Source organism: Ixodes scapularis, unplaced genomic scaffold (genome assembly GCF_016920785.2).
Source record: "Ixodes scapularis isolate PalLabHiFi unplaced genomic scaffold, ASM1692078v2 PGA_scaffold0__279_contigs__length_252992795, whole genome shotgun sequence".
Lineage (NCBI taxonomy): Eukaryota > Metazoa > Arthropoda > Arachnida > Ixodida > Ixodidae > Ixodes > Ixodes scapularis.
Window position 1 is genome coordinate 38639090 of NW_024609835.1, and position 14302 is coordinate 38653391.

Consider the following 14302-nt stretch of genomic DNA (forward strand, 5'->3'; position numbering starts at 1 on the left):
AGCGCGGATGCCTTGAAAGAGGAGAGCGGCTCACGTTCCAGGACAGGGAGCGCGCGGGCCAACCAGCTCGGCCCTCGTGTCCGTTTTTTTTTAAATTATGAATGAACACGTTTTAAATTCTGACGATACAGGTATGCATAGGCGCCATATTTCAAGAAACATTATGTTCATACAGAAACTGAACATAATAATTTATATTTTTTTTACGGTTTCACTTGAATACTCACGAAAAAAAACACAAAGAAACTGCAAAAAGAAAACAAAAAAAAGGACATAGATCAGCGACAAAAATAAAAAAATATTGAAATCAAATATTTCTAAGTTTTGGGAAAAGTAACGAGTAATGTAACTGGGTTACACGTTACTTGGAATAACCCTATCGAAAAGACCATCACAAAAAATCCTGATGGTCCATCAGGATGATGGCCTGACGTGTTTTGGGATATTGCTGGTCTGATGGCCTGATGGTGTGATGGCTTGATGGTGTGATGGTTTGATGGTCTGTCGTATTTTGGGACATTGATGGTTTTATGCTGTGATGGTTTGATGATGCGATGGCCTATCGTATTTTGGGACACCTGATGGCCTAATGACTTGATGTTCATGCTGGGCATGACGGCTTCGTGCGAGAGCGTTCAATACACTGAGCCTCGTTGGCCCGAGAATGGAGTAAGCCTCGTAATACCGCATTCGCGTTTTCGTAAACGTTTTTCCTCGCAAACATTTAGTTCACAGCAAGCCTAGTAAATGAATTTCCTATCAAACAAAATGCTTTTTGGGCACATCCTCTGCTACTTAGATTGTAAACATGATCTACTTGACAAACAAAGCGCATGAACAAGTTGTTTCACCAAAGGAAAATAAAACAATTTAAAACAAAACTGTGGTTTCAAGAACATACCTGAGTCTATAAGAAGGTGTCTTCGTTACCTTTCCAGTATCCTTGGGCAATTGTTGAGGCTGATTATTACCGACTGAACAATATGTTATCGAGCCACACCGCTGTCAGCTTTCCCCACCGAATGTAATTTATGCATGCGCGACAACGTGAGATAATTGGCGCCTTTTCTCCGCCACTGCTGGAACATCCCGAATATAGTCAGGTTCTTTTCACCAACGAAAGATGTTATGAGAAGCACCATCAGCATTTTTGCGTTTTGATTGCCTATCGACAAATTCTGATGGTCTCACCCGGGCAACATCAAAACGTTTCGATGGTGCATCAGTCACCACAAAGAACATTTTGAAGCTCTCTGATCTACAAACAGAAGCCTTTAATGGTCTATCAGGCACCGCCAGGAAATAAATGTTTGATGGTCTAAGAGGCATCACCAAGTAAGCCTGTCGGACCATCGACAGTTAATTTGATGGTATGAGGGCGATTATAAGTACCGTGTTAATATATATATCCGATCGGTTTAAGCCTACTTGCGGTCGAGTCAAGAAAAACATACACTCGCTCAGAACCCCTATATCCACGCGCGCCTACGACTGATCGAATATTGTCGTCACATATAAGAGCCGCTACAGAATATGATTTGCGGAAGTACCAGACTATACCCAGTCAACGTGCTTTGATGGTACAAAGCCCTCTTGATGGTCCATCGCCCGATGGTATGACGGGCCATCAGGTGCCGTTGTGAACTTCCGGCAGACCGTCCAACGTTTTTGATGGTTCACCAGGGAAGTCTGATGTACCATTAGTTGCCATTGGAGACCCTGACGGACCATCAAAACGCCTTTGATGACCTATCAGGGAAGTCTGGTGGACATTCAGGTGCTATTGGAGCTCCTGACGGGCCATTAAGACGCTTTTGATGGTCCATCACACGCCATAAAGGAAGTCTGATGGACCATCAAATTCCCTATGATGGTCTATTTGGAGGGTCTGATGGACCATCAGGCGTCATCAAGGAGGTCTGGAGGGCCATTAAAGAAGCCTGATGGGCCATCAGAAAAGTTTGATGGTCCGTCAAATTTTCTTTATGGTCTGTTCGACCGAGAAGTAACGTCCGTACGTCACCCGTTACAGTTCTAAAGAAGTAACGAGTACGTTACTACGTTACCGAAAAAAGTAGCGGGTTACAGGACATATGAACACACGCTTATTTAAAAAGAATGAACAGACATTTCACACAAAAAAACACATTGTCAATTAGAACTGGTGAAATATGTTTATGATTCCAAAACACATTTAAATGCGCCCGAGGCAGTTTGGGCAAGCTCAAAACGAATAATATAATATAACTAAATTCGCAAAGACGGAGCAGCAGATACCAAACTTGTTTGAACTGATTTCAATTTTAATCAGTGTTCAAGTCTCGAGACAAAATCATGTTGCAGGGCTGAGGACAAATTTTCTTCAGAAGTTTCTTGGCATTTTTACATTCGAAATCCACGTCATATATCTTGTTCACCAGAGTATTGTTTTCGCTTGTAAGAACTGAAACATGAAATGTTTGCAGAATCGATGCTTGGGCGAGTTGGGTATTCATAATGTAAGAAATGTCGCAAAAGTAAATTCACTCACACTGAAAATACAAGCACACCAGAAAAAGGATCACTCACGTCGCGGTAACTTACAACTCAGTTTGTCTTTTCGTCACCTTCCTTTTCTTTTACCCTTAGTTTTGTCTTAGTTGTCTTCGTTTTAAGACATCTAAAGTCCCATTTGGGTAGCAACGTATTGTGCCGTTTTACACCAAGAAACATAAACAGTTTGGTTCATTCTACAATAGCACTGTAGACCGCCTTCCTGTTAAGTTTTTTTTTTACTGCAGTGATTATCAAATATATTAATTTATGTTCAAGTATTCTGTTTTTGAGTATAAAATGGTAGTTTACATTATCCTTATACTCTTTCTGTACAAAAAATTACAAGCATCAAGTTAAAAAAATGTAAACAGGAGCCTTTTAGAGAGATAAGAAACTCTGTGTAATTCATGTGGAAAGGATGTTAATTCTTGAAGTTTTGTACATATCTAGTAAGCAATTCTTTCATGTAAAGTATGTTACCAGCAAGATGAGATACCAGTTTCTAACACGTTAAATTGCATGAGAAATTATCTACCCAGGAAGCACAGAGCTTTGGGCAAAAATTTTACAATGATCTGGGCGTTTTTGGCCTTGATAACCCCGAATAAGCCGAAGTAGAGCTAAATCTCACCTTTTGGCGAACGTCTGGGCATTTTGGCCCTATTTCGACAAAGATGTACAAGAGTTAAGCTTTACTTCCTGGTAGTTCGGCTGCCATCTGGTCTTATTGAGCCAAAATCACCAAACGAGGACCAGAGTTGGGTTTACTACCAGGCAGTTCGGCTGCCATCTAGTATCTTTGGGCCTACATTGCCAAACAAGTGCCAGAACAAAAATAAAGTGAAGACGTTCTCTGAACAAGCATAGGTATGCCGGACAATGCCAATTCGAAGCGTTCCTTGATCTTGTCTAACCCCATTTGTAGTCCTAAATTCCTTGTGATTCTTGGGTTTGTGAGGAAGCTGCAAAGGGGAGAGGGGGTTCCTTATTGGGCGTCGTGCCGGGGGCCAAATAAAACCGCCCAGCGGTCCGCATGCGGCCCGCGGGCCGTGGGTTTCTGACCCCTGCTCCAGAAGATTATAGACGATAAACCCGTCATCGAATCATCGGAATTCGTACAAAAGTAGCTTTCCCTTCTCTCTCTTCAGTTGTGGTGCGAAATGGGTAAGGATAAGCCAGTGCAAGGCATGTATACCTACCGTATATCAAGAGGTGGTGCAAAACTGGACATTAGGCCGATATTGGAACCGATTTCCGGCCGGTACTGGCACGAAACTGCCAAATATCACCGTGCTGGTTGGGAACGGAAATGATGACGTCGGACCATAAGAACGATAATTTAATTTAATTTTTTTCTGAACCGCGCGGAAGAGCATTCTTGTGGCACACCACAGAAATCCGGAATCCCCAAATTTGGTATCACTTTTTTCGTTATGACTCAAGTACGGCACTTATTTTGGCACTCCAGTGGCGATCCAGAGAAAAGCCAAACGGTGGAACGTCCGGATTTCCCAAATCAGGTTTCACTTTGGCAGTCATGGCTCCAGTGTGGCACCGGCACTCACATAGCAAACCAGAAAAAAGCCAAAATTTGGCACGTCCGAAATACCCAAATGAGGTTTTACTTTGTCAGAAATGGCTCAGGTATGGCATTCACTTTGGCACTCCTGTGCCTAGCCTAGAAAAGCAAAACTTTGGCACGTCCGGAATCTCGAAATTAGGTTTTACTTTGGCATTTATGGCTCAAGTATGGCACTTACTTTGGCACTCCTGTGGCAAACCAGAGAAAGCAAAACATTGACATGCCCTAGGATCGCTCAACTAGGGCTATAGATGGGTAGCGTACTTGAACATTGACAAGCGCCATGGAGCAAAACCTAACTGGGCCAAAGTTAAGCCCTAGTGTTTTCCACACTTTCGCCCAAGTTGGGAGTTTCTCTAGCGTGTTATCCGGGTAGTATCCCCAGATGAAAACAACTACACTCGTGTCTCCTTAGAATATACCGCGTTAAAATAGATACTCTGCTATAAAGACACCATTTCAGGGACGAACTGAGTAAATCTATGTATTTTTGTATTCCTGCTATAGGCGGCTCACAGTACGCACGACATTTAAGGGAACGGAAGCTGACATATTAACGATACATGGCTGCATTACAATATTCTGGACTAGCTCTCATTTGAACGCTCAGGTGAGGTGGTAGCGCAAACAACCGTAAATGGCTAAATGACACAGGAGAAACAAAGCCCTGGTACATAAATCTTATTTTGATATCTTGTGAAAAGCTGGTGATAATTGCTGGCACTTTCCGGCGTTACTTTAAATTCTATCTATTATATTCAAGCTCCTTCGAGTGAAATTAACTTCACCGCTTTCACGTCAAGCCACTATACTTGATCCTGCTATTTAAAGAAAGTGTGCGCTTTACCGTATGCGTCACCTACCGATCTTTTCATAAAGTACCTTGCCTTCGAACGGCAGCAAAACAGTCAACTCTTCCTGAACAGCTGAAATAGAACAAAAATAGGGAATTCAAGATTAGACAAAATTCACGTTTTTTTAATGATATGAAATGAAGTGAATTATATATTTCCAAAAAATTACTCTGGCTGGCCTCCAGACAAAAAAGCTATCATGAGGTAAGTTGACTCTGTCAGGGGCCCTAATGCAAAACAAGTTCAACGACTTGGCAGAAATATAAAAATAAAAGAGTAGGATATTAAAAAAGATTCACAACGTTTGTTACACAGTAGTTATGGACGTTCGCCTACGAACGTAGGCGTGCACCCAAAAACACAGTAAAAGCACAACAAAGTGGAAACGTTGTACAGCATGTACTACAAAATGAAAAACAGAAGAAGCATAGAACGCGCACCCATACACAGGAATTCCGTTTAAATAAATCGGATATGCAACTCAGCTTTTGTCAGAGAATATATATCTGTTTTTGAGATGAAATCTATTTAGTAAATAAGGCAAGGTATGATGCAGTGATTGCAAAGCACGGTTCAAGCGGAAATGCGGAACACACCATACTTTAGAGTGACGTGTACTGATTGCTTGTTGTTGTTTACGGGTTTTATGGCGCAAGAGCTCCGATGGCCATACTGCGCCAAACTAGGTAAGCTGAAAAACACTTGTAAAAGTACACTCACTAGACTAGAATTTGGCTATAATTTATGTAAGATACCTGTAGTTTTGAGGAAAGCTAAAAGACGTTCAAGTGATATGAGAGGCTGCTCCCCTAGAAATAGGACAGGGTGAAATGGGATGTTGTACTTGAAAAACTCAGAGAAATAGATCTTGTATTGTTGTAAAAGGCCACGGCAAAGAAAGAGAACATGCAGAACAGATAAAGCTTCCCCACAGTGCTCGCATATCGGCGGTTCCTCACCTATAAGCAGGTATTGATGGGTTAGGAATGAATGGCCGATTCTCAGCCGGCACAGGAGGACTTCGTGGAAACGATTTTTATTATACGAGGTTTCCCATGCACCAAGTTCTGGCTTGATGACATGAAGCTTATTGTTATCGGCTAACTTCCATTCAGACTGCCAAAGTTGCGAGAGTGAAAATTTTACGGACGCTTTAAGGTCTTGGTAAGGTATGCAGACATTCGATGGTAAAAGGTTCTGTGAAGAAGCAGCTAGTCCATCTGCAGCCTCGTTGCCTGCGATGCCCACATGGCTCGGGATCCAGCAAAACTTAATGTCCTTCCCACCAGCGAGTCCCTGTTGAGCTCTGGCCCGTACAAGTCGAGTCAACTTTTTCGTAGTTGGTGTGATAGAACATACTGCAGTAAGAACACTTTGAGAGTCTACAAATATAATGGCTTTCATCACTTTGTTCCTGATTATATAGTCAAGTGCTGCCAGAACACCATATAGTTCGGCAGTAAACATGCTGGCGACATTGTGAAGTCGAGTTACATGGGTAAACGAACTTGAGTAAACAGCTGAGCCGACATACATTAAGGACTTGGCACCGTCAGTATAAAACTGGCGGTAATGTATGTATTTTTCTTGCAGAGCTAAGAATTCCTGTTGTAGAATGAGTGGAGAAACATTATGTTTATTAAATTTTGTAAAATACCAATTGCAAGCTATTTGTTTCATATCCCATGGGGCAGTATGATATGCACTTTCTAGGAAATGGACACCCTCACGTGGCAGGTTAAGGGAGAGACGGAGACTCTCAAAACGAAGGCTCAAGGGTCGAATAACAGTTGGTTTATGCTCGAAAGTACGATGAAACTTAGATTCTGGAATACTATTGTGGGCTGGATGGCTGGGTTCTGATAAAACCTTCTAGGCATAAACGAGACTTAGGTACTGCCGCCTTTTTTCAAGTGACATTTCATTGGAGTCAGCATACAAGCTTAAAATAGGAGGTGTTCTGAAAGCACCCGTCGCAAGACGCAACCCAAGGTGATGCACAGGGTCAAGCATTTTTAAGGCAGACGGCCGAGCAGACGCGAACACAACAGACCCATAATCAAGGCGCGATCGTACAAGAGAGAAGTACAAACGAAATAGACACCTCCTACCAGAACCCCAAGACTTGTGTGAGAGGACTTTAAGAATGTTCAATGTCTGCATACATTTCTGCTTCAGCCATTTGAGATGGGAGACGAAACTAAGCTTACTGTCAAATATCAATCCCAGAAACTTAAGCTCAGTTCTAACTTCGATGGTATTTCCATTTAACATGAGAGAGGGCTCTAACCACAGACCCCGCCGTAAAGAAAATGGCACACAAATAGTTTTTTCTGGAGAGAACTTAAAGCCATTCTCGTTAGCCCATTTAGTCATTTTATTTATGGCTAGTTGTAGCTGCCTTTCACAACTAGACATATTACATGATGCTACAGAAATTTGAATGTCATCTACGTATAATGAATATGATATTGAGGAAGGTATGACACGACAAAGAGAGTTAATTTTTATGGCGAAGAGGGTGACACTCAGCACTCCACCCTGAGGAACACCATTCTCCTGGAGAAAGCTGTTGGATACTGTCGTGCCTAACCGTAGACGGAAGAAACGTCCACTAAGATAGTCTTTTATACAATGAAATAATCTGCCGCGTACTCCATACATGAACAAGTCATGTAGGATGCCATGCCTCCAAGTCGTATCGTAAGCCTTTTCCAAATAAAAAAATACAGATACGCAATGCTGCCTATTTACAAGCGCCTCTCGTACAACAGTCTCCAGCCGGACTAAATGGTCTATGGTGGAACGTCCTGATCGACACCCACATTGATTTAAATTCAAAATATTGTGTTGCTCCAGGAAATAAACAAGAAGCTTATTAATCATCCTTTCAAACGTTTTCCCCAAGCAACTAGTCAGTGCAGTCGGCCTGTAACTTGTAGGAAGTGAAGGATCCTTTCCAGGCTTTAGCAACGGAATTACTTCTGCCTGCTTCCAATCGGCGGGGAAGTGTGCATCGTTCCATAGTTCATTGACATATGTCAGGAGGGCTGAGAGTGACTCCTCCGATAAATGGCGGATCATCTCATAATGTATTCGATCAGGAGCCGGGGATGAATGCTTCCGGATTTTGAGAGCCATTTGAAGTTCAACCATTGTAAACGGCTGATTATATGGTGCAGAGGCTCCTCCTGCCAAACTGACTTTCGTTTTTTGTGCATCTGTTTTAAACTTCAGAAACGCTGAAGAGTAATGAGATGAGTTTGAAACGGCTGCAAAATGAGCGCCCAACACATTGGCCTGGTCATGTAAAGAGCTTACAGAGGGAAAAAGAGGGACTGTAAAGCATCGGTATTTGCCTTCAACCTTGTGCAGTCAGTCCCACACTTCTTTTGCTGGGACATAACAGCTTATAGATGACAGATAGCCTCTCCAGGACTTCCTCTTGGCCTGTTTCCTGGTCCAACGAGCTTGGGCCCTATTTCGCTGGAACTCTATCAAATTCATGAATGTTGCATATCTGCGAAATATACCCCATGCCTTGTCCTGTTTTTTCTTAGTATTGGAACAATCATCATTCCACCATGGTTTACACTTTTTGGGGATGCTAGAGGAGGTTTGAGGGATGAAGCGAAAAGCGGCATTAGTGATCTGTTGTGTAATGTATGTGGTGGCTTCATCGTGTGTTAAGGACAAGAACATGCAAGGCTTAAGCTCTGCATTTAGGTTGAATAGACTCCAGTCTGCCTTGTCAAGTTTCCAACGAGGGGTACGTTTCATAAGGCTTGGAACTGAAACAAGACTCTCCAAAATGATTGGAAAGTGGTCACTTCCAAAAGGATTATCCAAGACTTTCCATGTCAATGAAGAAAACACTGAAGAGGATGAGATGGAAAGATCGATAGATGTAAATGAATTGTGAGCTGCACTGAAAAAGGTTGGTTTTCTGTTATTCATGAGGCACAGCCCAGATGTTAATAAAAACCGCTCAAGGACTCCACCACGTGAGTCTTGGCGGGCGCTACCCCATAACGGGTGGTGAGCATTAAAATCTCCTAAAAGTAAAAAAGGGTGAGGAAGCTGTGCAACAAGTCTTTGGAGATCATGAAGATGCAGTGGAATGTTTGGTGGAATATAAATAGATACAACAGTGATGAGGCGATCCAAAAGAAGGCGCACAGCCACTGCCTCAAGAGGTGTGCAAAGAGGAACCTGCGAGCATGCGACTCCACTTCGAACAGCCACAGCTGCTCCACCTGATGCATTTGATGAAGGGCGATCTTTTCTAAAAAACTGATGGCGACGTAACACTGAATTATGATCATTAAGATGTGTCTCTTGTAAGGAGAGAGCTATAGGACGTAATTCGTCCATAAAAAAATTGACATCATCAATATTTCGTAAAAGACCGCGGCAGTTCCACTGCATAAAAGTAAATTTAGACATTATTCTAAAACAGTTAAAAGATTAGTAAATAAGTAAAAGTAGAAAAGAACAAGTAAAAGTAAAACCTTGACTTTGCCGCGCAGGGCAAAAAAGAATGTCCTACGTCACTTTGGAGGGGTTACTGGTTTTTTGCTCTTATGCTTAGATTTAGCTGTCTGCCAGTCCATGTCGTCTTAAACAGACGCTGGCGCAAACACCTCACTGCTGTCATCCATTGCCTCCGCCTCTTGGGACGGGGCTTTGGGTAAAGCTTTGGCTTGGCTCGCGGCGCGGGGCTGCAGGCCCCGGCCACGACCTGATCCAGCAGAAGAGGCAGCAGGTGTGTTGGGCAGGGCACTGCCCGACTCCACCCGTTCCTGTCCCTTTTTCGATGTAGGAGCGACAGAAGAGACATGCCGCTCCTTGGAAGAGGATGCTATCTCCGACGAGTGCGGACGAGAGCGTCGACTTCCTTCCCTGGAAGGGGACCGCGGAGTGCGGACGGGCACGACAGCTGCAGCTGCCGGCCCATCCTGAGAAGGGTGGGCAGCCTGTGCACACTCTCCGCCAGAACGGAGAGGCTGCTGCCCTGAAGGTGCAGGGAAGTTAGCACTCTTGCTGGAATGGTCGGCAGACCGACCTGCTGAAAGTGCATGCCCAGGGAGCTGAATTTTCAGCTTGGGCGTGGGGGACTGCAGTGGCTTCCCATTGTCTGGAAAAGACGTCTGGGTCGCCACTGCCACTTTCAGTGGTGCAGGCCCCCGCTGCACCACCTCTGCAAAGCCGCCTTTTTGCAAGAACACAAAGCGACGGCGTGCCTCTGGATAAGAGAGATTTTCCTTCACTTTCAAGGTAAGAATAGCTTTTTCATCTTTCCAAGTTTTACAAGAGCGGGAATACGCGGGATGGGGACTGTTGCAGTTGACACAGTTGGCGTCGTTAGAGCATGTATCAGCTTGATGGTTAGCCTGACCGCACTTCGCACAACTGGCTTTGCCTCGGCAGTTCTGGGATCCATGACCAAATCTCTGACAGTTAAAACACCTGCGAGGATTTGGTACGTAGGGCCGCACTCTACAGTGAAGGTACCCAGCCTTCACAGCCTCTGGCAATGTAGTGGATTCAAAGGTAAGAACTATGTGCCTTGTTTTCCGTTCTTGGCCGTCGCGACGCAAGGAGATACGCCTTGCCGCTAGAACGTTTGGTCGGAAAGTCCCTCAACTATTTCACTGTCTGAGGAGTCAAGGAGGTCATCCTCAGAAATGACCCCCTGGATGGTGTTTAGGGTGCGGTGAGGTGTAACTGTGATTTTCTGGTCAGATATGGAACTTAAAGCAACAAGGGCAGCACTCTGCTGGCTTGATTCGATTTCAACAAGCAGGTCGCCAGAGGGCAATTTCTTGGCCTTGAATTTCTTTCCGACAGTAGATTCAAGTATCTTGGCTACAAGGAAGGGAGAAAACTTTAATAGTGGTTTTTCAGTTTCAGGGTGCAGAACCAAGAACTTTGGGAACCTAGCAGGAGTAGATGGTGTGTTGACTGTGGTTGGAACTTCGGTGCGGCCCCTTTTCGGGGGCCGATCGAGGAAGGTTTTTGTACGAGAACCCATGACATGGGGAGGAACATTCAGTGCCCGGGTGCACCGCCCACCACGGAGCCCAACAAGGGGGTAGGTAATGTGCCATAGCAAGAAAGGCTTGGCTGACACAATTACACTACCAGTGCTGCCCGGGCACTATACCCTAGTGTGGTTGCAGGGACAGGACCTGTTTCCACTCAAGGTTGGCCCTTGCCCCCTAAGAAGGTGAAAAAGGAAGGAAGAGAGTGTAGCAGAAAAGAGAAGGAGGTGGGAGGAAAAGTGAAAGAAGGAAGAAGTGGGTAGAAGAGGCGACTGACTGAATCATCCTGGTCGGGCCAAGCCAGGACACCCGTCTACGAGAAGCAGGGGTCGAAGCAGTGTATTGCCTCGCCCGGGGGGCCCCGAAGGGTCCAAACATGCCCCGGGCTCAGCTCAACCACCAGGGTCCCCCTTTCCCCGGACACGGGTTAAGCCACGCACAGCCAGACGTGGGTGGGCGAACCCACATGGCTCGGGGTTCGTAGTGACGACACTCACCAAGCACCTACTAGAGTAGGTGCCCCCTACGTGCGGGTATGGTGGCCCACACGGCTGGGGTCCGTGGTGACGCTACTCACCAAGCACCTAGCACCTCAGGTGCATGCGCCCCCTGCGGAGCTCGTGGTCCGTGGAGACGCCACTCTCCAAACACCTGCTTTCACAGGTGCCCCCTGCGGGGCGTGTACTGATTGCATTTTTTTTTTATTATTCTTTGATATGCGCCCGATAAGCTCGATGAACTCGGGTCTTGAAAAGCGGAATGTTTAGAAAAAATGATACTCGTATATACTTGTAAAGGTAAAAATCATAAATTTCTCGAAAACTGGCTTAGCGCGTCAAAGGTACGTAGGCAATAATACGCAGCAGGTCATGATATAATTATTGTTTCTTAATTGACATTTCTTCAGACAAGCCCTTTATTCGTTACTTCCTGTGAAACATATTATGTGATTAGGCACATCTTTTGTGACTAAAACAGACACGTCCTTGGTGACCTATTTTGATCAAGGCCATTTCCAAAGTGTGTTACGGAATCCACATTGTGTACTATAGGATATATTGCAGTAGCTATATTATTTCGCGGAAAAAAATATTGATATCTTTATGGTATTTTGAGAGCAGCTCCCTGGTGGGTGGTGATTACTTTAGTGTTCATAAATCACGTTGCGAATAATCTTGTTTGGTATCTACTAAAATATCATTAAAACTGTCAACTTAATTTATAATAGTCCATATTGTCACGGGTGGTGACCAAAAGAACAATGAATAAACAGGAATATGTAAACGTTTAATGGCGCGAACCTCTGCCCAAAAGAAAAAGGGAATAGAAGATAACAACAGAGCGTCACGGGCGTCGAAGTCAGCGTAACAGGAGGATCGAAATCTTGGCTAGCCTGACCCCGGCTCGCCACGCGGAGCACCTTTTGTACCGTCGTAGGTTTCTGGAACATTCGGCCTAGAACGTTCGGCGCGTAGAACATTTGTAACTCAGTGACACGAGAAAGTCCTCGAAGTTGCGAGAACGAGAAGTAGAAAGATTAAATGAATGAACATTCCGCTACCTGGAATAGAACCCAGATCCTCCGAGTGACAGTCAAGCACGGTTACCATTCGGCTTCGTGCGGGATTGATCTGCGACGCGCGTTGCATTACTCCCCCTTTTAAAAAAAACATCGTTTCGATGCACGGAAACAAAACAGACAAAACCAACCAAAGGAAGGGGAAACTACGGATGCCTGTAAAACACTTTCCTATTGAGCGTAGTACGAGATCCCAGTTTACAATCTTATCAAGCGTAGTAGGGTTTGACTTCAAGCGTAGTAGGGACGACTTCAGGTCGCGGTGGGCGGCGTGATGATATTCTTGTTCCGTCGGGTATCACCTCGCGGTTCTGGTCTCTGAGTCGACGAAGCACCTTGAAGGGTCCGAAGTACCGTCTTAACAGCTTCTCGCTGAGACAGCGGCGGCGAATAGGTGTCAATACCCATACTCTGTCTCCGGGCAGATAGTGGGCGTCGCGACGGCGAAGGTTGTAGTGGCCAGCGTCGACACGTTGCTGGTCTTGGATCCGGACTCTGGCGAGATGGCGGACTTCCTCTGCTCGTTGCGCAACCAGATGGGCGTTGTCTGTTCCGTCGCCAGCCGGCTCGTGAAGTAGCATGGCGTCAAGCATCGTGTTCACCTTGGGACCATGAACCAGCTGGAATTGTGTAACAGCAGGGGTCTCTGCTGTCACACCGAACGTGACATACGGCAAGATATGATGCGAAGTCTTGTGTTCGACGTCGACGTACATCGATACCATGTCGGCAATGGTCTAGTTTAGGCGTTCCGACAGACCATTCGTCTGAGGATGGTACGCTGTGGTTCGCCGCGGTTGGCGTGGCAGAGATGTAGGATGTCTTGCATCAGCTCTGCCATGAATGACGACCCGCGATCTGTAGTCAGAACTCCGAGAGCGCCCTGCCGGAGGACGATGGACTCGATGAAAAACTTAGCGACTTCCGTAGCAGTCCTAAAAAGAAGGGATTTCGTTTCGGCGTGCCGCGTGAGATAATCTGTGGCGACGACTATCCAGCGGTTTCTCAGAGTTGACGGCGGGAAAGGGCCAAGCAGATCCACTCCAATCTGCTGGAACGGTGCAGATGGCAGAGGAATTGGCTGCGGGAGACCTGCCCGCTTCGTCGGCGGTTTTTTACGTCGCTGGCACTCGTGGCATGACCGTGTGTATAGGTGGACGGTTTTGGGGAGCTTGGGCTGCAGTAATACGTTTCACGAATACGAGCCAGTGTCCGACTGTAACCAAGGTGTCCGGACGTCAGGTCGTCCTGGCAGGCTTGAAAGATCGCCTCTCGGCGGTCAGTCCGGATTACCAGCAGCCACGGCGAGTTGTTGCCTCCGAAGTTCCCTTTATAAAGTACATCTTGTCGAATGGCGAAGGTCTGCAGGGCTCGTGAGAGAACACGTAATCGAAGCCGCCACTGCTGCTGCCGGGAGATGTTTGGACAGGGGCTCTGGACAGCCAGTTGGCGTCGCTGTGCTTGCGGCCTGACTTTTAGACCACAGTCTGCTGTAGTCGGAGACTCCATCGAGCGAGGCGTCTTGAAGGGTCCTTGAGGTTCGCAAGCCAGCAGTGTGATTGGTGGTCCGTAACTACGCGGAACGGGCTCCCATACAAGTACGGCCGAAACTTCGCGAAAGGACAATAAATAAACATTTAATGGGGAGAACTTGTGCCCAATACAAAAAGGGAATAGAGGATAACAACAGAGCGTCGCGAGCGTCGAA

General features: G+C 45.7%; 1 protein-coding gene across 1 annotated transcript in view; it reads right to left on the reverse strand.

Moving 5' to 3' along the window:
* Nucleotides 1-2282: 2282 nt before the first annotated feature.
* LOC120849437 overlaps nucleotides 2283-14302 on the reverse strand; it is a 32700-nt gene continuing 20680 nt past the window's right edge. Inside the window, exons 4-5 of the mRNA XM_042293627.1 lie at nucleotides 4981-5043; nucleotides 2283-2443 (exon numbers count right to left, since the gene is read on the reverse strand). Of these exons, the coding sequence (XP_042149561.1) occupies nucleotides 2304-2443; nucleotides 4981-5043 (203 nt within the window). The 3' untranslated portion in view covers nucleotides 2283-2303. The remainder of the gene's footprint in view (nucleotides 2444-4980; nucleotides 5044-14302) is intronic.